The 25552-nt window shown below is 38.0% G+C and overlaps 1 protein-coding gene across 1 annotated transcript; it reads left to right on the top strand.

Annotated features, from left to right (window-relative positions):
* Positions 1 to 222: 222 nt before the first annotated feature.
* Positions 223 to 21541, top strand: kiaa0930. The gene is made up of 10 exons (XM_079622468.1): positions 223 to 557; positions 7993 to 8141; positions 9369 to 9473; positions 9601 to 9678; positions 10320 to 10421; positions 13962 to 14102; positions 14187 to 14375; positions 16512 to 16671; positions 18565 to 18720; positions 20393 to 21541. The coding sequence occupies exons 1-10, from the start codon at positions 416 to 418 to the stop codon at positions 20431 to 20433; spliced, it is 1263 nt and encodes a 420-aa protein (XP_079478594.1). The 5' UTR covers positions 223 to 415; the 3' UTR covers positions 20434 to 21541.
* Positions 21542 to 25552: the final 4011 nt, after the last annotated feature.

The following is a 25552-nucleotide window of genomic DNA, read 5'->3' on the forward strand; positions in this document are numbered from 1 at the left end:
TTGACCCCCAAATTGACCCCCAAAACCCCTCAAATTGACCCCCAAAATGGTTTGTTACTTTTTTAAATTTCAACTACAAAACTCGTCGAATCCATTCATATTGTTGTTGTTGTTGTTGTTGTTGATGAAGTGCGACAAAAATCCAAGGGTCCAATTGACCCCTCTGATGAAAAACAAGAGGAAAAACATAGATACTAAAACCTCATCAATTACTAGTTTAATAGTGATGTTAGTAGAAGTGCCCCTGTGTGAGCGACGCCTACGGCATGACGTCAGGAAGAGCACGGGGTGTTCCCACCGCGAGTCACGCGCGCGCGCCCCGTCTCAGCTGACGGAAGTACAGGGCGCTAGTGTTGTTGTGCTCGGGCTCGTGTCATGAACAGGGTTGCCGTGCGATGAGCGGTGCGATCGTGTCATGACCTCCGCGAGCATCATGGCAGCGCTCTCGGGCCAGAGCGACGACCCGGCCGAACCGGACCAGTCCCTGCAGCACATGCTGAAGGCCATCGCGGACGAGCGCAACCGCCTGAGCGTCAAACAGGACCTCAGCGGACTGGGTCAGTAGCGTTACATTCAGCTGTGAACACGCACGGCCTCTCGGTCCTTCGTGAACGCCGCAGACACGTCCGCAGAGCGTGATTTTATCATGTTATTCAGGCGCGACGACAGGCCGCGGTCATCAGCTTTTGTTGCAGCCGGTGGTCCTCTATCGTATGACATCATTATTCACGAGGCGCGCCGCCGCGCTGTCGAGCCTGTGATGTCATAGTGCTGTCGTCTCGCTCCAGCGTTCAATTCGACATCTATCTATCTATCTATCTATCTATCTATCTATCTATCTATCTATCTATCTATCTATCTATCTATCTATCTATGGTTGATGAAACCACAATACAACTCCCTCATAGCGAACACCTGTTGACAATGACATCACTCAGTAATGTGTGGTACTGTCTGTATACACCAGATATTTATAATATTGCTTTGTGAAACTATATTTCGGCTGATTGATTTCATGACTGTCCCTTTGGCTTTTTCCGTCCTAAAATGTTGTTGATGAACTCTGGCTGTTAGGTGCTTTTTCTGCAGGGAAGCTGCTCTCCTGTTACAGTGTTGTGTTGTCCGGGTCACTCTAGTGATAACTGAGTAACTCCAGTCACATCAAAGATCATACACATTAACACATTAGAGTGAATCTCATATTCTGAATCATATAGATATGTCAGGTCACCTCACTCAACTAAGCCAAATTGCACTGAAGAAATTTTAGCCATTTTCCATTTTTGATTATGGTCTTTGTGCGTCACTCTCTCTCCCTGTCCCTGTCGTCTGTCTTTGATTTTTGTCTCTGTTAAATATTTCATTCTCTGTGCGACACACTGTTAATGTTGTACGTTTTGCACGGTCTTCACTTCTGCTTCTGTGAACATCTTCCTCTGGTTACAACTGACACGTCTCATAAGGTGTTATATTTTGGTAACACTTTTACTGTACTGTTCAACATTAGCTAATGCTTTAGACTAAAAATTAACTTTTTATTATTCTAGATTAATGTTAGCCTAACTTGTATAGACATTATTTCATGTTTTGTTCATACATAATACATTAATGTTAATTTACACATCTTTAAATGTTGGAAAAATGTAGAAATTATTAAATGCTATATTCTACACTATTAACTGAATTTCACCTTATTCTGAAATGTTAATAATTCCCTCAGTCCTGTTAGTTAAGCATATATAGGTGGATCATTTCCAGGATGTGTTAATAAACCAGGGATTTTCTCTGTTCTTCACAGCATTACAAACTTTATCCAGCTGTGTTACCAGAGAAAGATATTATACTCTTGCTGGTTACTGGGGAAATGGCAGTAGATATTGCAACCTTGTGTCGAGTTAACCTCAAATCTAGACGTTTAAGCAACAGTTCACCCAAAAATGAAAATTATCCCATAATTTACTCACCCTCAAGCCATCCTATATGACTTTCTTCTTTCAGCCGGACATATATTATACATATATAAAGAAATATCCTGGCTCTTCCCAGCTTTATAATGGCATTGAATAGCGTTGAAGATCCAAAAAGCACATCCATTCATCATAGAAGTAATCCATACGACTCCAGTGGAGTTACGTCGGGTCAGAGGTCACCAGAAGCCAGTGATTGATAATAGTTTATAAAGATTTAAATATGGATATTTTTCTTACATAACCCCCCATCTCTTCGCTACAGAGGACATTTATTAACCCCCTGAAAACGTATGGATTACATTTATGATGGATGGATGCGCTTTGTGGAAACACTATGCCATTACAAAGCTGGGAAGAGCCAGTATATGTTTTAATATTACTCTGATTGTGTTCGGCTGAAAGAAGAAAGTCTAGGATAGCTTGAGGGTTAGTAAATCATGGGCAAATGAATGATGCATTAATCTTGTAGATTTATAACGTAAGCTTGTTGAGTGGCAGATCTTCAGGCAGAACTGAACATCTTCCTCTTTCTAAACGAGGATATGAGAGTCCAGGGCATACGATCATTTCTCTTTTTGGTGGCTACCCATGGAAGTAAATGTCAACTACACTAACCTTTTCCACTGGTGGCACTTTTTCAGTTACTGGCACAAAACATGATTTGGTCGCACAAATTATTTATAGTAAGCCGCTCTGGATAATAATGAACAATAATGAAACTGTATTGCATACAGATGTGCTTTTTTATTTTACTTTCCATCTTTTAAACCACATGCCGCCTTGTTTTCTTTAACATTGGTTGGGATAGATTTACTGCAATAGAAAATACAGTACACAATAATGTGCTAAATTAATTTCTTTTGGATTTCAACATGCTATGGTTGCCACAGATGGGCAGACTCCTGAACTCTTAAAATAAATATAATCCATAAAATAATATAATAATAGATTTTCAGCAGCTATTGACTATTCAGTATTAAAGATAAAAAAAAAATGCATGTCTACTTCACAATTAAGTGAAATATAATAAGCCACAAATAAGGCTATATTATAAGCTACATTGAACTCAATTATCAATAGGGTGTATGTCGAACGTCGCATTACGAAACCGGAAAACAGAACGCATCGCTTCCGGTTCAGGTCTTTTGTATGTGCTTCATGCATTTTTTTACTGTTTTACTCAAGATAACTTAAAAAGGAGCGAGCAAAGATGATCATAACCAATGTCCCTCGCATGTGAAGATCGATATTTAAAAGTAAAAAAAAAAAAAATCTTCACTCTAACGTTAAGATATTTAAATAGAATAAAACGCCAATAACAAAGTGAGATAGGTAGGTTAGCTGATTACCTTAAAATTCCATAGATATCGGCGTCAGTTCATACGGCTGTTAACACTTTCTATGACAAGCGTATGCGATGAGACCGAGAAGGGTATTCCTGCACAACGGGAGGCTGCAGTTTCAGGACCCCAGTTTTAGGACCGCAGTTTTAGGACCCTAGTTTATTGTGACAGCGCCACCTACAGAACTGTATTACCAAAAACACAAATTTAACCCCTTTCGCGGCAAAGATCACAACAGATTGTTAATTGTTAATCATTGTTAATCACAACAGATTGTTGTTCAACATTCATTACTCGTTAAAACATCACACTCTTACTTATTTTATCTGGACAAACTGAGCATAATTAGAAAGATTTAAGACTCGATAGTGTTTATGATAAAACTCAAACAGCGAACACAGAGAGATCTGGGTCTCCTCTTCCTGATTTGCGTCAGTAATGTATCATCTCACGTGGTTCAACGTGACAATAATCCTGCCCTTCTGCATGACGCGGTCCTGTTATCCGTGATAACAAAGCTAAGACACATCTCTTCACCTGAAACAAGAAGCTAATAAATGCATGATTTCGAGTAGGCTATATGTGGTTTGTGTGCGATTTTCGTTCGATTTTGGGTATTTTCATATGAATTAAGAATGTTTACAGTATTGCCAAGCAAGGTGTAGCCATTGGCTGCATATAAATTGCTTTATTATACCATATTTCAACATCTTTTTATGACTTAAAACCATTTTAAACCGTGACCGGAATATGATACAAATATCCTATCTTACTCGATGGTGGTTTAAAGTGAGCTTTAAGTAAAAGTTTAATATTAATCTTTTAAATTGTATCGTGTATTGATGCTACTTGCTCTAATCCACCTGCTGCAGGAGCTATTCTATTCCATAATCTTATTTGTTAAAATATATATATATATTTTCTAATGAGACTTAGGATCAAGGTGGATCTTCTTGATACTATGTACAAACTAAACCACCTGGATCCTAGAACTGCGGTCCTAAAACAGCAGCCGCCGCTATATCATCCAGTTCGGTAGGTGGCGCTGTCACAAAAAACTAGGGTCCTAAAACTGCGGTCCTAAAACTGGGGTCCTAAAACTGCAGCCTCCGGTTGTGCAGGAATATACTACTGATGAGACCAGGTTTCCGGTTTCGTCATGCGACGTTCGACATATACCCTATTCAGATTCCTCACTTGCTTGGTTTGCTTGACGCCGAAATGCAGTAGGGAGTGCTGCTGCGTCACGGCATATGTACATGTCTATACATTTCGCGTGCTTCATACTGTCATTGAGAAGCTTCAATTTACATGGACACTTATAATCGGATTGACGGCTCAATCGGACTAAAAAAATCTTCATGTAAACGCCTTAATCGATCGGATTGAGCTCGATCCGAATGCAATTTCGATCGGATTGAAAGGGGTGGTTTATTCCTTTTGTAATGCGATCGAGAGAACACGTCAACACTTGATCGGATTGAAAACCGAAACTGAAAGGACTGCGCATGTATAATGACGTGCGGAACGAGCTGTTCTTCCTGTTGAATAAAGTGTCATATAAATGAGTGTCCCGTCATTCTAAAATTCGTATTTCACTCAGCGCCTGTGAAGTGAAGCAGGACAACATCCCACTAATTGTTTTGGATTCTCATCCACAGACGACTGGTTTTGGCCGCGGGGAGGGGCATTTTTACTGCGTGATAAATAAGCAAAACGGTTCAATGCTCATTGTCTCCAAATCATGACCAGAGACGGATTAATATTACGTCTGCTTTTTAAAACAAATAAAGAACCAATAGAGGAGAATGGTTATGCGGGAAACGTGTGACATATAAACGCACACATCAACCCGATTACTTTATAAGTCGCGGGGCTGAAGCCAACTTTGTGTTGAATGCTCAGAGCACGTTATAAAACGTATTCTTAAAATACACATCTCTGTTTTAATAAATGCTCATAGTAAATCATAGCATATTGCCTAAAACATAAGGTAGGAACAAAAATAGTCAGTGATACATTTGCGACCCATTAAAAATTAGGGTCGCAATGGCATTTCAAAAGGTCGCATATGCGACCATTTTGGTCGCAGTGTAGTTCCCTGTCCCTGTGTTGGGAACCACTACTATAAACCACTTTCCATTGGCAAGGCGCTGATCTGATGCCAGAGCTGGAACGGTTCTGGTTTTCACAACAACTCTCAGTCTGGACAAAACTAAATGGCTCATTAACATCAATAAAGATGTCACCAGTGGACAACATCCAATTCCTTGCTTGTCTGAAACTAAACTAAATCTATTTTACATACAGTGGGGGGAACAAGTATTTGATACACTGCTGATTTTGCAGGTTTTCCTACTTACAAAGCATGTAGAGGTCTGTCATTTTTATCATAGGTACACTTCAACTGTGAGAATCAAAAATCCAGAAAATCACATTGTATGATTTTTAAATAAATAATTTGCAATTTATTGCATGACATAAGTATTTGATCACCTACCAACCAGTAAGAACAGACCTGTTAGTTTTTCTTTAAGAAGTCCTCCTGTTCTCCACTCAGTACCTGTATGAACTGCACCTGTTTGAACTGGTTACCTGTATAAAAGACACCTGTCCACACACTCAATCAAACAGACTCCAACCTCTCCACAATGGCCAAGACCAGAGAGCTGTGTAAGGACATCAGGGATAAAACTGTAGACCTGCACAAGGCTGGGACGGGCTACAGGACAATAGGCATCAGCTTGGTGAGAAGGCAACAACTGTTGGCGCAATTATTCGAAAATGGAAGAAGTTCAAGATGACGGTCAATCTCCCTCGGTCTGGGGCACCATGCAAGATCTCACCTCGTGGGGCATCAATGATCATGAGGAAGGTGAGGGATCAGCCCAGAACTACACGGCAGGACCTGGTCAATGACCTGAAGAGAGCTGGGACCACAGTCTCAAAGAAAACCACTAGTAACACACTACAACGTCATGGATTAAAATCCTGCAGCGCACGCAAGGTCCCCCTGCTCAAGCCAGCACATGTCCAGGCCCGTCTGAAGTTTGCCAATGACCATCTGGATGATCCAGAGGAGGAATGGGAGAAGGTCATGTGGTCTGATGAGACAAAAATAGAGCTTTTTGGTCTAAACTCCACTCGCCGTATTTGGAGGAAGAAGAAGGATGAGTACAACCCCAAGAACACCATCCCAACCGTGAAGCATGGAGGTGGAAACATCATTCTTTGGGGATGCTTTTCTGCAAATGGGACAGGACAACTGCACCGTATCGAGGGGAGGATGGATGGGGCCATGTATCGCGAGATCTTGGCCAACAACCTCCTTCCCTCAGTAAGAGCATTAAAGATGCGTCATGGATGGGTCTTCCAGCAGGACAACGACCCGAAACACACAGCCAGGACAACTAAGGAGTGGCTCCGTAAGAAGCATCTCAAGGTCCTGGAGTGGCCTAGCCAGTCTCCAGACCTGAACCCAATAGAAAATCTTTGGAGGAGCTGAAAGTCTGTACAAAGGTTTCTGTACCAAATATGAAGTTCTGCTTTTCTGATGTATCAAATACTTATGTCATGCAATAAAATGCAAATTAATTACTTAAAAATCATACGTGATTTTCTGGATTTTTGTATTAGATTCCGTCACTCACAGTTAAAGATACCTATGATAAAAATGACAGACCTCGACATGTTTTGTAACCAGCAAAATTGGCAGTGTATCAAATACTTGTTCTCTTATTTTCATTTGTATTTAACTTTAGGATACTCATGATGACATATACACTGTATTAAATGACTTGATTACTTTAGAATAGGTTTTAAAAAAGGTTCTCAAACCTTGTAAGACTAGCAAAGTCTATATCCGTTTTATTATTCCTTTTGAGAATTGATTGGCTGCTGAAAGGCTTTTCATACCAGAATGAATCTTGGGGCCATTTACACGTCACCGTTTTCATTCAACTGTTTTGGCCGTTCATTTACAAGACAATGATGTTTTGGGGACTGAAAACGCAAACTTTTGAAAACGAGTTCAAGTTTTTGAAAACAATGCCGTTATCGTCTCTGTGTAAACTACAAAAACGCAAATTTGTGAAAATGGTGATGTTATGTGCATGCGTGTTAAATGTCCAGTCTATAGGCGTGTAGTGTTTCTTTACAAAGTGACATCGCCAACTACTGTCCTGGCAAGAATAATACAGCGTTTGTAGTGGTTTTCGCAAATCAGTGCGAACAGAGATTGTTTTGACAACGTTGTCAGTTTTTTGTACATTGTTGTTGTGTTAATGTACCCTAGAACTGAATGCACATGACTAATTTACCATTGGTTAATAATATTACCTATGCAGTGAGAAAGGAAAGTCATTTCAGAGTTGGAGCAACTTATTAAAATCTTGGCATAAGATTATAAGCATTAATCGATGTGTGTTAAGCAAGTAAATGGGATCACTTCTGATTTCATATTGACTTGCAATATTGTCAAAACTGTTTGTCAAGTTTACACTAACATTCAATATCACCAATAGCATCTGACAACAATGGTCAGAATTTTTCTTAAGCTGAAATCCATCTACAAATTAATTTTTTTGCAGTCTTATTGTATATGTGTGTGTCCTAAAAACAAACATATTGTGCATTTAAGTAAAAACACCTGTACTTGATTCTTGTTTTGTTTTGTTTAGGGTGCTTCAAGGATGACCGTATAGTGTTCTGGACATGGATGTTCTCCACATACTTCATGGAGAAATGGGCACCCCGTCAGGACGACATGCTCTTTTATGTGCGCCGCAAGCTCTCATATGTCAGTACAGACGAAACAGAAGGGAAAAAGGTGAATCAATTGTCAATCAATTAATTGGTCCAAATATTTCGCACCTAATTAAAACATTTCATACATGCCTTTGGTTTTTATTTTATTGTTTGTGAGCACTGCAACAAACGGTAGTCATACATGTTTGGAAGGACATGAGTGTGAGTAAATGATTCAAGGATTACCAAAGTTTACCCAAAAATTTTAATTATCCCACGATTTACTCACTGTCAAGCCATCTTAGGTGTCTTAGCCATCTTATTTCAGACAAACACAATTGGAGAGATATAAAAATATCCTGGTTCTTCCAAGCTTTATAATGGTAGGGAATAATTTAATAACAAATTATCGTTGCGACGGAAGTGAATCAATCAAAACTAACTTTAGCTGGAAAATAACATTATTCAAGAACCGCTATAAAGCCAAAACAATCTGTTACCTTAAATTATACGTTTATCTCTGTAAAGCAGCTTTGAAACAATCTACACTGTTAAAAGCACTATATAAATGAAGATGACTTGACTTGAAAGGGATCCAATATTTTGAAGCCCCCAAAAAAGTGTATCCTTCATAAAAGTAATCCATATGACTTCAGGGGGTTATTAAATGCCTTCTGATGCGAAGCGATGGGTTTTTGTACGAAAAATTAACATATGGATCCAATTTTTTGGGTCCCATTCACTACCATTATAAAGCTTGGAAGAGCCATGATATTTTTTTATATAATTCAGATTGTGTTTGTCTGAAATAAGATACCTAGGACGGCTTGAGAGTGAGTAAATCATGGGATAATTTTCATTTTTGGGTGACGCCCAAGTATGTCCTGTCTCTTATACTCTGTTTCTTTATCACCTTCTACTAAACAGAAAAGAATTACAGAGTAAATAAATAAATAAAGCCACAAACATCTGTAGTAATTGCTGAGATAACTGAGAAAATTGCTTTATAATCAATCATCTGGACATTATTCAAGATTAATGAGATGGAGAACTTCTCAGATGTCATTTCTGATGCAGTTGGCAAAGCTGATTTTTGAAACGTAAAACTGTAGTTGCCATTTAAAAGTACCCGATAAGGCTAAACATAGATTGTCTGAGATGTTTAATCTCTCCTACATTAATAATGACATATTATGCCAATCAGAGATCACCAAAAAGTAACGTTTTGAACTGTCCAGGCACTAACCAGACAGAGAATCTGAAGTTGTGTTTGATTTGCTGTAAGGATGATTTGCTGCTTTGGTTTCAGGTGGAGGTTGAGGTTTACAGAAGGGACTCTAAAAAGCTGCCTGGACTCGGTGATCCTGACATCGATTGGGAGGAGAGCGTCTATCTCAATCTCATCCTGCAGAAAGTAAGCAAACCTCAATGATCAGACGCCATCAGGGTTTATCTGTGCTAACCCAATATCTCTGCGTCATTGATGTTTTCATATTGCTGGTTTGGTATGGTTTTGCCTATGAAGTCTTTTTGTCCCACAGCTGGATTATGTGGTCACATGTGCAGTTTGCACACGCTCAGATGCAGGAGACATCCACATCCACAAAAAGAAATCACAGGTAAGACAACATTTGTGCAGTTAGTGTATAGGGATATACAGAAAGGTAACAGGGTTGACAGTCTTAAAGTTCAATTTGTCGATTTTAGTCTTAGCTCAATGTTCAATGTGTTTATTATAAAAAATAATCGAATACACTTTTCACTAGTCAGTTGTTTACTAAAAAAAACCCAAAGCGACAGGGTTTACAGTTGCTTAGATTTGACCTGTAAGACTGTCAACCCTGTTACCTTCCAGCACTTAAGCTGGAATATGATGCTATTTTCTAAAAACATGTTCCAGATGAAAACACAGACACTAAATAGACGTCTCCTAGTCTCCATAGTATGTGTGCTATGAGGAAACCCGAACTAAACAAAGTACCGGTAATAACCGAGAATAGGTTAAGGTTGAAGAACTGGTCCATGAAGAAATGACTTCCTTCACCCTGATGGCATGTCTGTCAGTATTATAATCACTCAGCAGTGTTTTACCATTCAAATATTTAATATCTTTAATGAATGAATGAATGAATTGCTTCTGCGTATATGCTAATGAAAACAGCGTTTTCAACGGTTTGCAATAAAAACATTTCAAATGTCAAAGCGTTTCAATTCAAAGCATTTCAAACGTTTTCAATGAAAACATCTCTTTATTTTACAGCAAGTGTTTGCCTCTCCAAGCAAACACCCAATGGACAGCAAAGGGGAAGAGTCCAAAATGAGCTACCCCAACATCTTCTTCATGATTGACAACTTTGAGGAGGTAACTCTCAAATGTGCTGCTGGAGCAACGATGCTAGAACAAAACTGCTAGTGTACTGCAACATCATGAGGTTATTCAAAGGTGTGTGTCTACGAGATAAGGAAATGAAGTACATTAGCTTTCAGGTCATATCGCAGTGATCGAATACGAACAGGTTGGACAGGTTTATGTGCTTTTGCTGATGTTGTTGACAACACTAGTACATTATTTTTTCCGGCAGATTACACAAACACGGATTAAGCCCCGTCTTAAAGCAGCCGTATTTATAAATCCAATCAAATGTTAGACAAGGTTTCTTGCACCAAACAATACGTGTGTTGGCTGATGATCAGGGTTTTCTCTTTTTCAGAAAATGCTACAAATGTGTTTTAGCACAAAAACTAGTTTACCAAAGATTGTAATTTTCGTATCGGTTACGTCATACTGTAATATGTAAAGGAGTATATATAGCTGTCAGGTGAGGTCTTGAGTCATAAATGGAGTGATTTGTACGATTGTCAGAACTTAAAATTAGTTTTAAATTAAGATCAGTTTCGTTCTGTATTCCAAACTAGATTTTAATATCATCATCATATATAGTATCTGTAAGCAGTGAAGTCAATAAAACCACACCGACATACATTAATACGAGATGTACATGTACAAGTTTTGAATTATTTGTATATTTTCTCATTGTAGTTAATGTTTTAGTCACTTTATAATAACTTTCATTAATAAATCATTAACACACGTTACATAATGCTTAACATATTCACATAGCTAGAAATATGAGATAATGTGCTTGTTAATGTTTACTAATGAACTACATTATGATTAGAAGATCATTATTTAAAGGGGTCATGACATGGGTTTTTTTATTTTATTATTATGTTCCCTTAGGTGCAATTATAGTATTACTATAGTTTTTTTACAAAAAAATTAAAAAATGTAGTGATTTATGACCTTTTCCCACCCTATTTCTCATCCTCTGATTCAAACAGTCTGTTTTGAGGGTGTTTCCCCTTTAAGAGTTCAGTGTTAACGCCCACTGTTATGATTGGCTAACGTCAGTGCCTATGCATCAATTATTAACGCCCCCAGCCAGAACATTATGCGGATTCAGCGTATTTAAAAAGTAGTTTAAAGTTTTAAATACATTACTTACAGTTTGCGTCGTCGATGTTGAGCCCAGAATATAGTCGGCTTATCTTTGAGCAACAGTTTTCTGGCAAAGGCAGCATCATTTTGGGATTTGTTCTCAAAACAGTCATCCTTCAAATGTAACGTTATAGAACAAACGCTTAAACTAACACTGCCGTGACTGAGACGTCCGCAAAAAATAAAGTGCGTCCATTTTCCCCTGACGACTGGATCTTTCGCAGCGTATTCAAAGATGTTGTTTGTCCACAGCCAGGAACAGCACATCTGCGTGGCATCGTAATTTCCCTGTACACAGACCCACTCGCTGTCCGTCGACTGAACACTTGTGAGGCGCGCAGCGCGCGGGCGCGACGATGATACGAAATGAGCGTAGTTGTCTTGCGCTTTAAGCGTAGTTGTCTTGTGCTGGAGGCGGTCATATGCAAACGCTGGTACGTCACTTCGTACCGTGACGTCACTTCTTACCATGGATCCAGAACGAGCTGTATTTAGAGCTTGATTAAATAAATGATTCGTTTATAATGGGGAGGAAGTCTTAAGCTATGAAACTTGCAGGACGTTTTAATGGTACAAAGACCTCTTATATACCAAAAGATCAAGGCAAATTTGGTTTCTCATGTCATGACCCCTTTAATGTAAATTTAAATGCTTTTAAATGTTATTAAACTTTCAATTCATATATTCAAGCACTTTTTAAAAATCTCAAAGATTTCGACAGTTGTTTTACAAATGATTAAAAGCATCATTAATAAATCATCAAACATAAATCAAGAAACTTTATATAATGTTTAAGGGATAATTGGTTTACCGGTATATATGTTCAAATAGCTATAAGATAAAGTGTGTATTAATGAAAGAGAGAGAAATAGAGAGACAAAGGCAGAGCCTCTGTCTCCAGACCAGCTCAGCATCCAAAGCAAAGAGACCAGAAGAACATTTGCCATGCTGTTTTGTCATCTCCTCCGACCATGTGACTAACACCTAGGTGTGAGATATTCAAACTGACCAACCAGACCATCACCATTTCCCCCATTGTCCAAAAGCTTTGGCCTAATAGGCCCACATCAGTCTTAGCACTGCTGTACTGGAAATGTCTGAGAGAAAAGCAAGCGTCTTTGTTGCGTTGAAATAATCTTGGATTATTTCCAACCTTACAGTTAATCATTGTGTAATGTAAATAAAATGCTAACATTAAACTTCAATTTATTTATTAGCTAATGCACTTTTTACATTTACAAATGTTGTTTAATTAAAAAAATAGTTTAATTAATTATTCATGTTATATTATTCATTCACTCATAACCAGTCTGCAAAGGTCTTTGTTTGTGGTGTGTGTGCAGACTTCTACTATTTACACATCTTTACTAATCATTTATTAATTATTTGTTCATGTTTTGCAGTAGCCGATCTAAAGTTGAAACTATTCGTTGTTTATAAACCTTTACTAATCATTTAGTACCTTTATGGACCGTCCTCTCAATGGCAAAAGTGTCCAAAAGTACCTGAATTCACTCTTTTTACATATCTTTACAAATCATTTATAATTATTTGTTCACCTTTTTGCAGTACCCAATCTAAAGTTGAAACTATTCAACATTTGTAAATGTTTGTAAATGTTTACAATTAATAATTGAGTAGCTTTATTTGTATTGTACTTTTAGCTACTGTAACACTGTTTGTGTGAAGGGAGTTAGTTAAGTTTGCTAAATATTTACTTTAGACAACAACCTATAAGTAATTTGGAAGCAAAGCATGTTTTTATTGCCTCGACTATACTATATTCTTAAACAGGATATTCCTTGAATCATACATCAACAAGAAAAAACACACACAAACATTTTTTTTCCAAAAATTTTCAAAACAATGCAACATAAACCTGCCCATACCACCAAACCTGTCCCCAACCTTTCCCGTATATCACCTCAATATCAGCAAGTGTGTTTTGTAATAGAACACGAAATACAATAAGTACAATTATTTTGATGGAAGTACACCTTAAAGACACAACAAGATTTTGTTAAATAAGAATGAATGTTCTTACTTTATATATGATGTTGAGCATCCGGATCACCCATAGCTACCAGACACTTTTTTGCATTTTTGTACATTTAAAAAAAAGAACAAAGAAAAGTGCATTAAGTAATATATGACCTGCAGTTTAATGACATTTGTATTTGACATTCAAGTGCTTGAAATCTGAAGTTGATGTCTCAGAAATGGAGCCCACTAAAATGTCCAATTTCAAAATGGTTTCACAGGATGAATTTTTGAGTGTTTTAAGCTTTCGAATGATACCTAGTTTATGATGAATATGAGCATATTAAGCAACAGCCTGAATAATTAGTCCTCCTGAATGAGCAGTGGTGTAATTGTCATGATTGGTGTGTGTATTCTGGGCAGGTTTTCAACGATATGACTGTTGGGGAAGGTGAGATGGTCTGTGTGGAGCTGGTGGCCAGTGACAAAAGCAACACATTCCAGGGCGTCATCTTCCAGGGCTCCATCCGCTACGAAGCCCTCAAGAAGGTCTATGACAACCGGGTACGCTTCCTTGTGTGCGTGTCCAACGTTTTCATTATCTCGTATATGCATGCGTGTGTTTTATGGTATCTCTTAACTTGATAGGTAAGTGTGGCCGCTAAGATGGCCCAGCGGATGTCATTCGGCTTCTACAAGTACAACAACATGGAGTTTGTGCGTATGAAGGGTCCTCAGGGGAAAGGTCACGCTGAGATGGCCGTGAGTCGAGTGCCCACTGGAGACACCTCACCCTGTGGAACTGAAGAGGACCAAGACTCCCCCATCCACGAGAGGGTCGGTTCAACTCTGTTTCTGTTTGCAATTCATCAGTCATAATATGCTGCAATTTCAATCTCTACACAAATACTGAGAGACTTATGTTGTATGCTCTTGATTACTGATCGTTCACTCAGCACATATGCGTCATTTGTGCAACTAAAAACATGAACTATTAAGTCAAGTCACCTTTATAGCGCTTTTTATAATACAGATTGTATCAAAGCAGCTTCACAGTGATAACATGAAAATAATACAACAAAGTTTGTTTCTAGAAGAAAATTTCGTCATTGTCCACCTGAAGTAAGGCAGATCAATTTAATATTGTTGAATAATAAATGTCTCCAACTAAGCAAGCCAAGGCAACAGCGGCAAGGAACCAAATCTCCATCAGTGACAGAATGGAGAAAAAAAACCTTGGGAGAAACCAGACTCAGTCGGGGGCCAGTTCTCCTCTGGCCAACAGTGTATGATTATGATCCGGGCAGCATTACAGGTCACAAGTCAGGTTGGATCAGAACATTCAGAGTATTTTCCATTTCCATCTGGTTGGAGGTCAGAGTCATCACGGCGGTATAGAGACGAGTTTGTTGAGTATTGGTGCCGATGGCTGTGATGTCGATGAGGCCTTCACAGGGCTGATGAGGCTGGCACTTCAGGGATGTGTTGTGGATGGGTCCAGGCACATGTCCACCATAGGGGAGAGACTAGTTGACACTTCAGGACTGCATTGTCGTCGTGTCCTGGTGCTGGTCCTTCATCAGATCCGGTTACGGCCTGGATCTGGCGCACTTCGGTAAACCTATAAAGAGAGAGACTAATATTAGCGTAGACACCATCCTTCTTATGATGTACCAAGTACATCAGGATTTACGGGAAGTGTTCCCGGTCCCGGCTGTTCTAAACTATGCAGCCTAACATTGAATTATAGAAGTCTATAATGTGTTATGTGTATGCTAGGCCGAAGAGATGTGTTTTTAGTCTAGATTTGAACTGACAGAGTGTGTCTGCTTCCCGGACAATGTTAGGAAGACTGTTCCAAAGTTTTGGTGCTAAATAGGAAAAGGATCTACCGCCAGCAGTCGATTTTGATATTCTAGGTATTATTAACTGGCCGGAATTTTGAGATCGCAGTAGACGTGAAGGACTATAATGCGTTAAGAGCTCGCTCAAGTACTGCGGAGCTTAACCATTTAGTGCTTTGTAAGTGATCAGCAATATTTTAAAATGTATACGATGTTTAATAGGCAGCCAATGCAGTGTTGACAGAACCGGGCTATTACATGATTTATGTATAAGAAGTGGTACCCTACATTATTACAGGAAGGCGGTACAGTAATCACATCATGTTTTCTGTGCGTAAACATCACAGGAGGCAGTGCTCGAATAGCATATTATTTATTAATTAAAATTGGTTCTCTTTCGTCATCTTGCGCTTGAATGGACAAATTCACACAAAATATTGTCAAATTATAGGCAAAGTATATGCAAGTATCCTTGTGAAACATAGTCAGTTATGTCTTAAGTGAACGTAAACAGATTTGTAACAGTATGTTGGATAACAGCTCTTAAAGTGACAGCAGCCTAATAAACCTAGTGCTGTCTTTGTCCTCAATGCTAATCTAACAACAAAAGACAAGAGGAAGTTTGCTCACTGGTTGAGCCCTGCTGGAGCAGCTCTAAATATTCACTGTGCTATTAAATTAAAGATAAAATAAGATACCATATAATATTAATATGAAAATAAGGCATAATATATACCGCAGTTACTACTAAAGTACAATAAGCTCTGACAGAGCTTTATGATTGGTGGTTGAGGAGATTCCCCCTTCTATGGGGGAACACACTTCAGCACACTTTACGCTTTGAGTGCTGAGAAAAGCACTATATAAATGTAATGAGTGAATGAATTGGCCCAAAGCAGACTTCTTATACGTAACGTGGAACACATGCATAACTGATGATAACATACGTTTGTGTTAAACAACCCTTTTAAAAAAAAAGTGTTCCAACGTTGTTTTTCATTGGTGCATCAATTTAGCACATTCATTTAGTACACACAAAAAAACAATTAATAAAATGAATCGATCAAATCTTGTATCATGTAATTAATGTGCATCTTTAAACGAATTGACAGTCCTGTTTTCCTTCTAGGTGACATCATTCAGCACTCCCCCTACCCCAGAGAGGAACAGACCATCCTTCTTCTCACCGTCTCTCCGCCGGAAAGTGCCCCGAAACCGAAACGCCGAGATGAAGAAATCGCACTCAGCCAACGACAGTGAGGAGTTCTTCAGAGAGGAGGATGATGAAGGTACACAAACACACTGGAACAACAGTGAACCGCTTTAGTGGCGTATCTTATAGATTTGTATTTTTAAAACGATTTTAAAACAATTATTTTTACTTTTTTAGAGGTAAAATTAGCTGTAAATATTCTAATTATAAAATGACAAGTTTCCAGCAGACGTCTCTCCATGTTGTGATCTTTTGATGATCTCCTGCCGTCTTAAACTGCGAATTACTGAGCCAAAGAATCGTAGTAGCTCTGCGATTGGTCAAAACACAGTATTCTGATTACCTCTACTTTTTAAAATAATTTTTGTTACCTTCATTTATATAGATTGTTTCAAAGCAGCTTTACAGTGATAATAGGAAATGACAGTAACAGAGATTGTTTTGGCTTTACAGCAGCTCTAGAATAAAGTTATTGTCCAGCTGAAGTTACTTTTGATTGATTTACTTCCGTTGCAAAGATCACTAGTTATTAACTTAGGGGCCGCTAACACAACACCGCTTCTCCCTGCGGGACACGGAAACCTGGCCTTCTCCTAGTTTTTGTACCATCTGAAAACTGTAATATTACAATATTATGTGTGTTTAAAGTTGATTTCAACTCTAAAAATTTGTTTTATTTTTAAAGAAATCTATAAAATAAACCACTAAAACAATACATTTTTAATATAGCCGCAAGCTGCAATTTTCAGGGTCCAAGCAGCAATAGCTCATGTAGACAATTACGTGATATAGCTGCCATGTGTCTCTAGATAAATGAAAATGTGTGTTTGTCCAGCAAAGACAGCGGTGTAGAATCGACAGCCTGGGATCTTCTCTAATACTAACCAGTTTGAAAAAAAAAAACACGCATGACAGTTCTAAACTAGACAAACTGACTTCAATAAGAAAATGAGGAAATATTCTGCCATTATGATTAAAAACATTTCTTATCCGGTGGCTTCCTCTAGTGGACAACATTAGTATTAAATCCCTCGTCTGTCATTTACATTGAGAAAATGCTGAAATATGATTGACTGCTTGCGGCCATGAGTGATATTTAATGAACGTATTAGCATGTGTACCAAATTTCATCTTCATGGGTCATAGAGTTGTGGAGTTACCGTGGGTTTGAAGTTGTAGCGCACCCTATGGGTGGAATTGAACTAAACTTGGTGTGCAGCCTCAGAATATCCTGCTGTCTATGTGTATCAAGTTTTATTAACTTTTGACATTGCGTAAATATATGTATTGATCAATAAGACGGATAGAGATCAGTTTGTGCAAATGGATGTCGCCAGGACTATTCATTAACATATCTTTACAATATTTTTACGGTGGAAATTAAATTCTCTGGCAAAAGAGATACATTTTTAGATAAATAAATGTGAATCTAGCCCACACGGTTCTGGAGTTAAAATAGAATATGCAAAGGACGCCACCTGGCGAATTAGTAATTATGAACCATCCCACCAAAGTTTGGGGCAGAAAAATAAGAACATCTTACAAAAACAATAGGGTTTCAGGACATTGTGCTTGAACTCCTAATTTAATGTCATGTGTAAAATTCATATATACAAAATTCAAATCTTTTTGTCATTTTTCTGGATCCACACAGGATGGCTGTTTGAAAATGTTGGTATGTTTAGGGCTGTTAAAGCTCATGTTATGTTAACGCCCTGCTTTTAACAAAATAACTATTACAATTTAATTTTTATATTCTTCTTTAGACACAAATAATCTCATGATTTCAGTCAGAATAGCTTATTCTATTGACAGCCTTAGTTTTAAACAGGAAGAAATAAAAAAACTAATTTGCATACAATTATGTGGAGGAAAAACACATTCTATTTTTGCTCTGTAGTTGTTGCAACGATTAGGTTGTCAGGCTTTCCATCGCAAGTCAAATGTAAGTTGTTTCCTCTCTCCTCAGACCTGTGCAACACTACAAACCTGCGCTCCCGCTCTCTCTCAGGGACGGGCCGTTCGCTGGTGGGTTCTTGGCTCAAGCTGAACAGAAAAGAGGAGTATTTTCTGCTGTATTCTCATCTCACCTATGTGACTCTTCCTTTGCATCGCATCACCACAGGTACTGCACACCTGCCCTCCATACTAACGGCACGCCGGGTTAGCTGAAAATGTCGAGTAACATCTCTATCATTTGAATTCTTATAGTTCTTTACTAGTAAGAATGCCTGTACAGAGCTCTTCGACTGCAGTCTTACTAGGAAAAAGTATTACAGCGCTCATTCAGCACGTTCATTATGATTAATCGTGCCTCGTCATTTCATAAAGTTGCGTTTTTAATGATGAATAGCAGCGCTGAGGCTTTAATGATCTTTTAAGAATTATATAAACGTTTAATTAATACTATTTTTTTAGTGTTGATTAAATGATAAAATTATGGTTTATAGAGAAGAAATATTGGTAGGCTATGTACCGTAAGCTCTTTTTAAAGATGAATTTACACTCAGACAGAAAAGATATACCCAGTTATATGCATATTTAATTATGGGTTGTAAATACCTGTTTTGTTCATCATCGCAAGGGTTTTATTCACATTATCCACTCACAGAATATTGCTGAGGCTGGGTCCCGTTACATCACGGATGGTCATTTTGCTGTGCGATATTTATTTATCGTCTACAGTAATATCGTAATTGTCATTTTAACGTTATTGAGTAGGTCACTCAAAAAGCAAACAAAAACATTCACTGTGTGATGAAGCCTATTAGAGTGAAGCTAGAATGCCCCTAGAATTCAAGTTACGGGTGAAAAAAGTATCCCTGTATGTGTTTTTTATATATTTATAACTTGGGGGTTAAGTGAACATGAATATGACACAAGCAAGAGTGCCGTTTTCCCAAATATCAGTACATGAGTGCGATATTCACCTGAATAATGTTTACTATTTACTTTTTAGAGCTGCTTTACACGCCAGATATTAAGAAAATAATGATTCAATCTGATTTTTTGATCACTGTAAAGTTACGTTGAAACAATCTGTATTGTATAAAGTGCTATATAAATAAAGGTGACTTGACTTTCCATTAGTTTGGCCGATAAAACTCCAATGTCTGACAAATGTATTCCCATATAGATGCTGTAATGAAAATGGTGCGCTAGTACAATAGTGGCATTTTTCCATCACTCTATGTAATTCATATATAATTATTGAAAATTTAAACAATCATGATGGATAAAACAAGAGAAATAAATAAATTTTAAAACTCATTTGTCACAGTAATGAAAAGCCTAAAAATGATATTTGCATACATGTTAAACACCAAAATGAAAGGAAATTTTGTTAGGTTGAGGCCACCGTACTGGTGAGTTTTTCAATGACCAAACATGTCCGAGTTGTCATCTCAGTCTTGTGGTTATTCTGACACGATGAAAGCTAATAGGGCTTTTATTTTGAAGGATTGCAGCACAGGTGGTGTTTGCAAGGGAAATGGACGTAGTCTCAAATCTGTGTTGCATAGAATAAATACAAGTTTTTAATAGTAAGAATAAAATTGTCAATCTAATTTGAATTCTTACTAGCAAGAATTGAACTAGAGAGCTCAAATGTTTCCAGTAAGAAATGAATTCGAAAGCTCCCTAACTTAATTGTCACTAGTAAGAATGCAATTACGACGAGTAACTCTGTATGTATGGCAAGACATTTTAGCTTAAATGTTCCCAAACAAACTTATTTTCTGTACGTTATCTTTGAACGTTAATTGTAATGGCTAATGTCTCTAATGTTTCCTGTTTAGATATTCTGGAGGTGAGACAAAAGCCCATTTTGATGACATAGCATTTCCAGACTCCTCAAAAAACAGTTACCAAGTGCCTCCTCACATCAGGCCCCTGAGGAACCGCCATCAGAAAACCAAAAACACAGTGCAACCGTGACGGACAAGAGGAAAAGGGAACAAACTCCATCAAGAAGTGCCTGTTCTTCAGTGAGACGCCCTCCAGAACGGCTCGGGCGCGCTGCGAAAGGGAAGTGTGTATTGGGAAATGAAACACAATAAAGAATGTCGTTCTTGTAAATACACTGCTGCTTAGATACTCAGTGAACCGTGCCGACCACAGCCGTCTCCCCCCCTCCCTCGAGAGACACTCGTAGGTTTCACCATATTGCTGATTTTGTGCATAGTATATTTTCCAAAGGACGTTTCCTCGCAGCTCTAGGCCTTAATACATCACTAACCAGCTGATCTATACACACGCCATCCTTTTGATAGCTAATGTCCAGCGAACGTCCTATACTTACACGATTGTCGTCACTTGATGTGTTCGAGGAGATTGTGATATCCAAATACTAGTGAACATGACCCGTTTCTTCGGAGAAGGACGACGACAGCACCTGAGCACAGTTCTTGGAAACATCTCCGTCCACAGAGACACTTTGTTCTTAAACGTGACACTGCTTTTCTCTCTCCCTCCGCTGTGATTTCTCCGCGTTCGGTCCACTTCGAGTTTCAGTTTTGAGAACTCTTTTGCACTAAAGGGCTTTTGGAGTTGAACATGTTTAGCCAACCCAAAGTGTCAGTATTACTTTGTTTTGTACGTACGTATGTGTGTGTGTGTGTGTGTGTGTCAGCTGAATGTAATAACTGATCCGACAGCTTTAATATCCATTTGATATTTGATAGGGAGATTTGCCAGCAGCATTTTGAAGTTGTTGTTCGATCTATTTTAAGACCCTAGTCTGTTTTATTTCTCTTTTGCTGGATGTGCGAAGCTTCAGTGGAAGGCTGTTTTTAAGGAAGTCCCAGTTTGTTAAACGCTTTACATGCGCTTTTTGTATCAAGTGGTAATTCAGCAGTAAATGTGCATGTTGTCATATTTATGTTGGTAATATATATATAAACACTTTTTCTGTACATCTTTATGAAAATACACATAAAAAAAGCTCTTGTTGATTTTTTTTTTTTTTTTTTTGGGATTAAGTGTTTTGTTGAATATCACACAAATGTGAAGGGTTAATAAGCACATCAATAATTAGTTTCCCCCCAAATTATTACCTTTCATGAATTAACATATTTAAAACTTAAAGGGATAGTGCACAATTTGTCTTTCACAACCCGTAAGACTTTCGTTTATCTTCAGAACACAGATGCAGATATTTTTGATGAAATCTTGAGTTTCTGTCCCTCCATTGACAGCTACACAACTACCACTTTGACGCTTCAAAAATTTGGTTTGGTCCAAATTTCCTGAAGAGACGATCACTTTATATGATGATGAACAGACTGATCTATAACGGCTCACCCAGTTCCCCAAACATCCTATTTTCAGGCTCTACACTCAAAACCATTCACTCTTGTTGAAAAAACAACACACACGCACACACACACACACACACAAAATAGATTCAAAACAACATCTCCAAAACTGTTAAGTAATGCTGCTTGTGGTTCCCCCCTCACAAACCTTTTCACATGATGAACACAAAAGACACAACCAATGGATACATTGGCACATTTTTTTATTCCTTAATGTACTGTACAGCACAAAACAGAAAAACAAAACTCTGCCCCAGCATCCCGTCCCGTCTGGGTCAGGCCAGAGAACTCGTCCACATCTCAGGCTATATTGGCCCTGGACAGACAGCAGGGGTAAATCCTCTCGCATGCCCGTTCCCCGCGGCACACGTCAACTGAGATATTGGCCAGGCTTCTTCCATTTCATCGTCTCGGTGTCCTAGAAAAATAAAGTACTGATTACTGTAACTGTAACATCCTTTTTACAAAATTGAAGCATTCAGAAAGCGATCTGTATTTGAGGCATTTTTGTTTATCACAGTAGTATAGAGCAACAGCTGCAGGACATGTGTGTGTTGTGACCGCACGTAGTACAGCTCGCAAACGTTACAGAGCAGTCTGAAGTACATTACCTGGTTTTCTCCCGGAAGGTTCTTATGATGGAGCGACTCAAGTTAGGCCTTCCTCGTACCCCAGCCCTCATAGTCATACCATGGACAACTAGAGTGGCACTGCTGGTCTCTTTGGCCTTCTCATTCATCTTCCTCCACTCCTCCTCCTCTCCAGTGTCCTCAACCTTCATGTCTTCCTGGATCCATTGTTCATGAACCCAATGAGCTGACTCTGGCCCTTCTATCTATCTATAGAAGGTTCTGATTGGTGTGCGATCTGTTTCGACTCTTAGTGTTTCCTCTTGGGTAACTGAGTTAGCTGAGCTGAAGCTGTGCTGACTTGAGTGAATACTAGTGCTTTCTAAATGACAACTTGGTGTAGGCGATGAGAAATTAAGGATTTGTGTGTAGAGTTTTGCAGTGACGGTTCAACAAATCTGACTTATGTGTCAAAACAGGGGAATAGTGTTTATAGTTTAGGGAGATGGGTGTGCTTTTTGATAAAGGGCGTTTGGTTTTGAACATTTTAGTTGAAAAACGAGGTTATAGTGTTTAAGCAATCAAGAAAAACTGTAATATCCAGAATTTCATTTTTGGGGAGAATCCCTTTAAGTGTCACTGATGGACGCTTTCAAAACTGCTTCGTTCATGAAGTTTCAAAACATTTACAAATCCCGTTTGGAAATGTGTGTTGAACTGGCCAAGGGACGTCATTTCAGCAGACGAGGCTTTACTTCATACAAGACAGTGTGATGTATTCTATGCCAACCCGGAAGTTGACATCATCCTGCAGTGTAAAACAATATTTTCATGATTTATTACAACTTTTTATCTTTTGTCAAATCAACTTCGATAACTAATGTGTGAAGATAACATACTATTTTGAGTTTCTGTTTATTAAACCATTCTTCATTGTATTAACTCAAACATTTTTAGTTAGTTGTAATTAAAAATGTAAGGTAACTTGCTTTTTTAAGTTAAACCAACTTTTTTTTTACAGTGCATTTGGATTTTTTTTTAAAATAAGCTCTGTGACCAACAAAAAATGTATGATTCTTACACATCTAGTCATAATCATAATATCTTTTTATCATAAAAATCTTGACAAATGAACAAAACTTTTATGAATTTTCAAGCTCAAATGCAATCGTCAGAAGTAAAGAGATATAAACGAACTACACTATGGTCACATGACTTCAACATTACCACCACCACTAAGCTTCTGACCACTTTCAGTTTTCCCTGGAGTGGTTTATAGTAGTTTGCAAGAACATGATTATAAACACAACAGGCTGTAAAAGGGAACTGAGTTTTTTCTTTTCTTTTTGGCTGGGTTTTCTTTTGCTGCTTTATTTGAACATCAGTTTACTACAGTGTGGAACAACTAAATTATAACACAAGCATTAAGCATTAAGAATAACAAATATAAAGAATAGTTAAAGAAAACACTTCACCAACACCATAGCACAGAACTAGACAAACTAAAAATAAACGAGAATTAAAACAAAAAAAAGAAAGAGGGCATTACTTAAATTAAAAGAAATTTAAACATTAATTACGGTCAAAAGTTTGTAGATCATGCAAATTGTACATAACAGTTTTGGGATTCATTGAGACATTTGGCAAAATATTGCTTGAGATAAACAAACTAATATCTTTCCAGAGTTACAGAGTAAAACTGCATGAGCAAAACTGAACTGGTGAGTAGATGAGTTCTGTTCGGCTGATGGCGTTTAATGTCCTCGACAGCCACATTTAGACACTTATTCAAGACAAAAACGTACAAAACACAAGGGGTAATTACTGATTTTTGGGGTAAAATGTGAACATATCTTGAGCTTGTTCAAAAACCCTTTGACTTTCCATTGAAACCCCAACTAAGCAAGCCAAAGGTGACAGATGCATCGCTCTGCAGAATTTCAATGTCATCAACATTGATGCCATGTGACGAAGTATGATTACGACTCTGAAACGAAGTATGATTATGACTCTGAAACGTGTTGTCTGGCATTTACAGAGATTCTAAACTCTATTGGAGTCAATCCACCTTTTGCGTTAACATGGATGTTAAAATCACCAAGATATTATATTAATTCTAACTCAGACTTTATCAAAGAATTAGATTTTCTATCAGTGATAAATGTGCCCTGTATACAGAAGCAAGTACAAATGTCAAAAGGGAATTTTAGTGTACACTAGATGATATTACTTAAAGCACCATCTCTTCAGAAGAATCATACTTCATACCAGACCTCAGAGTAATACTGGAAATATTACTCTAAATTACATGGTACGAGACTCATGCTTATTAGAGTAATCTCCGGTTGAAGACTCAGTTAAAGTCCCGCTGTGGTGAAAATCAAGCTTTTAATGTTGTTCATATGTTTATTTGGTGTTTTTAATACGCTTTAAGGCAAACCATGTGCAAATTCACATGTCAACACCATTGCGTATTGAGTATTTTCTGTTTAAAACTGCAGTGAACCAAAGACAGTCTCAAAAACACGGTGTGAAATCGCTGGTGTTTCTGACGTCACAAACCTTGTAACCAATCAGATCAACGTGTGATCGTCAACCAGTGGATCTCTGAGCTGTGTGAGTGAGTGGAGGCGGGGCTAATTTGCATATTCATAGATCTGCGTATACTAAATTAAGCAAGGGTGTCGAGTTACATTCAAGCTATTTTAAGGCATGAATAATTTTTTTTACAAGTAAATTAACACTTAAATATGTTATTTTGGACACTAAAGATGAGTTTTAAGGGATACAATTATTGACTACAGGGGGACTTCAAAATAATAAGTCTGGTTCACGGACACTGTAAACATTCGGGGCTTAGCCCAAATCTAGTTTGTCCGGGGACATTTTCCCACACTTCTGGCAGTTATATGAACTTTTTTTTTATTGCCTTCATTATTCTGAAACAATACAACACATTTGAGGATGTCAAAGTTTCACTCCTGCCACCTAAAAAGAGCCAAGCATTGTCTGATGTAACTATGTTCAAGTGACATAAGATAGGTAGAGTAGGAATTTGGCATAAACGGCTTTA

This window comes from Phoxinus phoxinus (genome assembly GCF_949152265.1).
Source record: "Phoxinus phoxinus genome assembly, chromosome: 9".
NCBI lineage: Eukaryota > Metazoa > Chordata > Actinopteri > Cypriniformes > Leuciscidae > Phoxinus > Phoxinus phoxinus.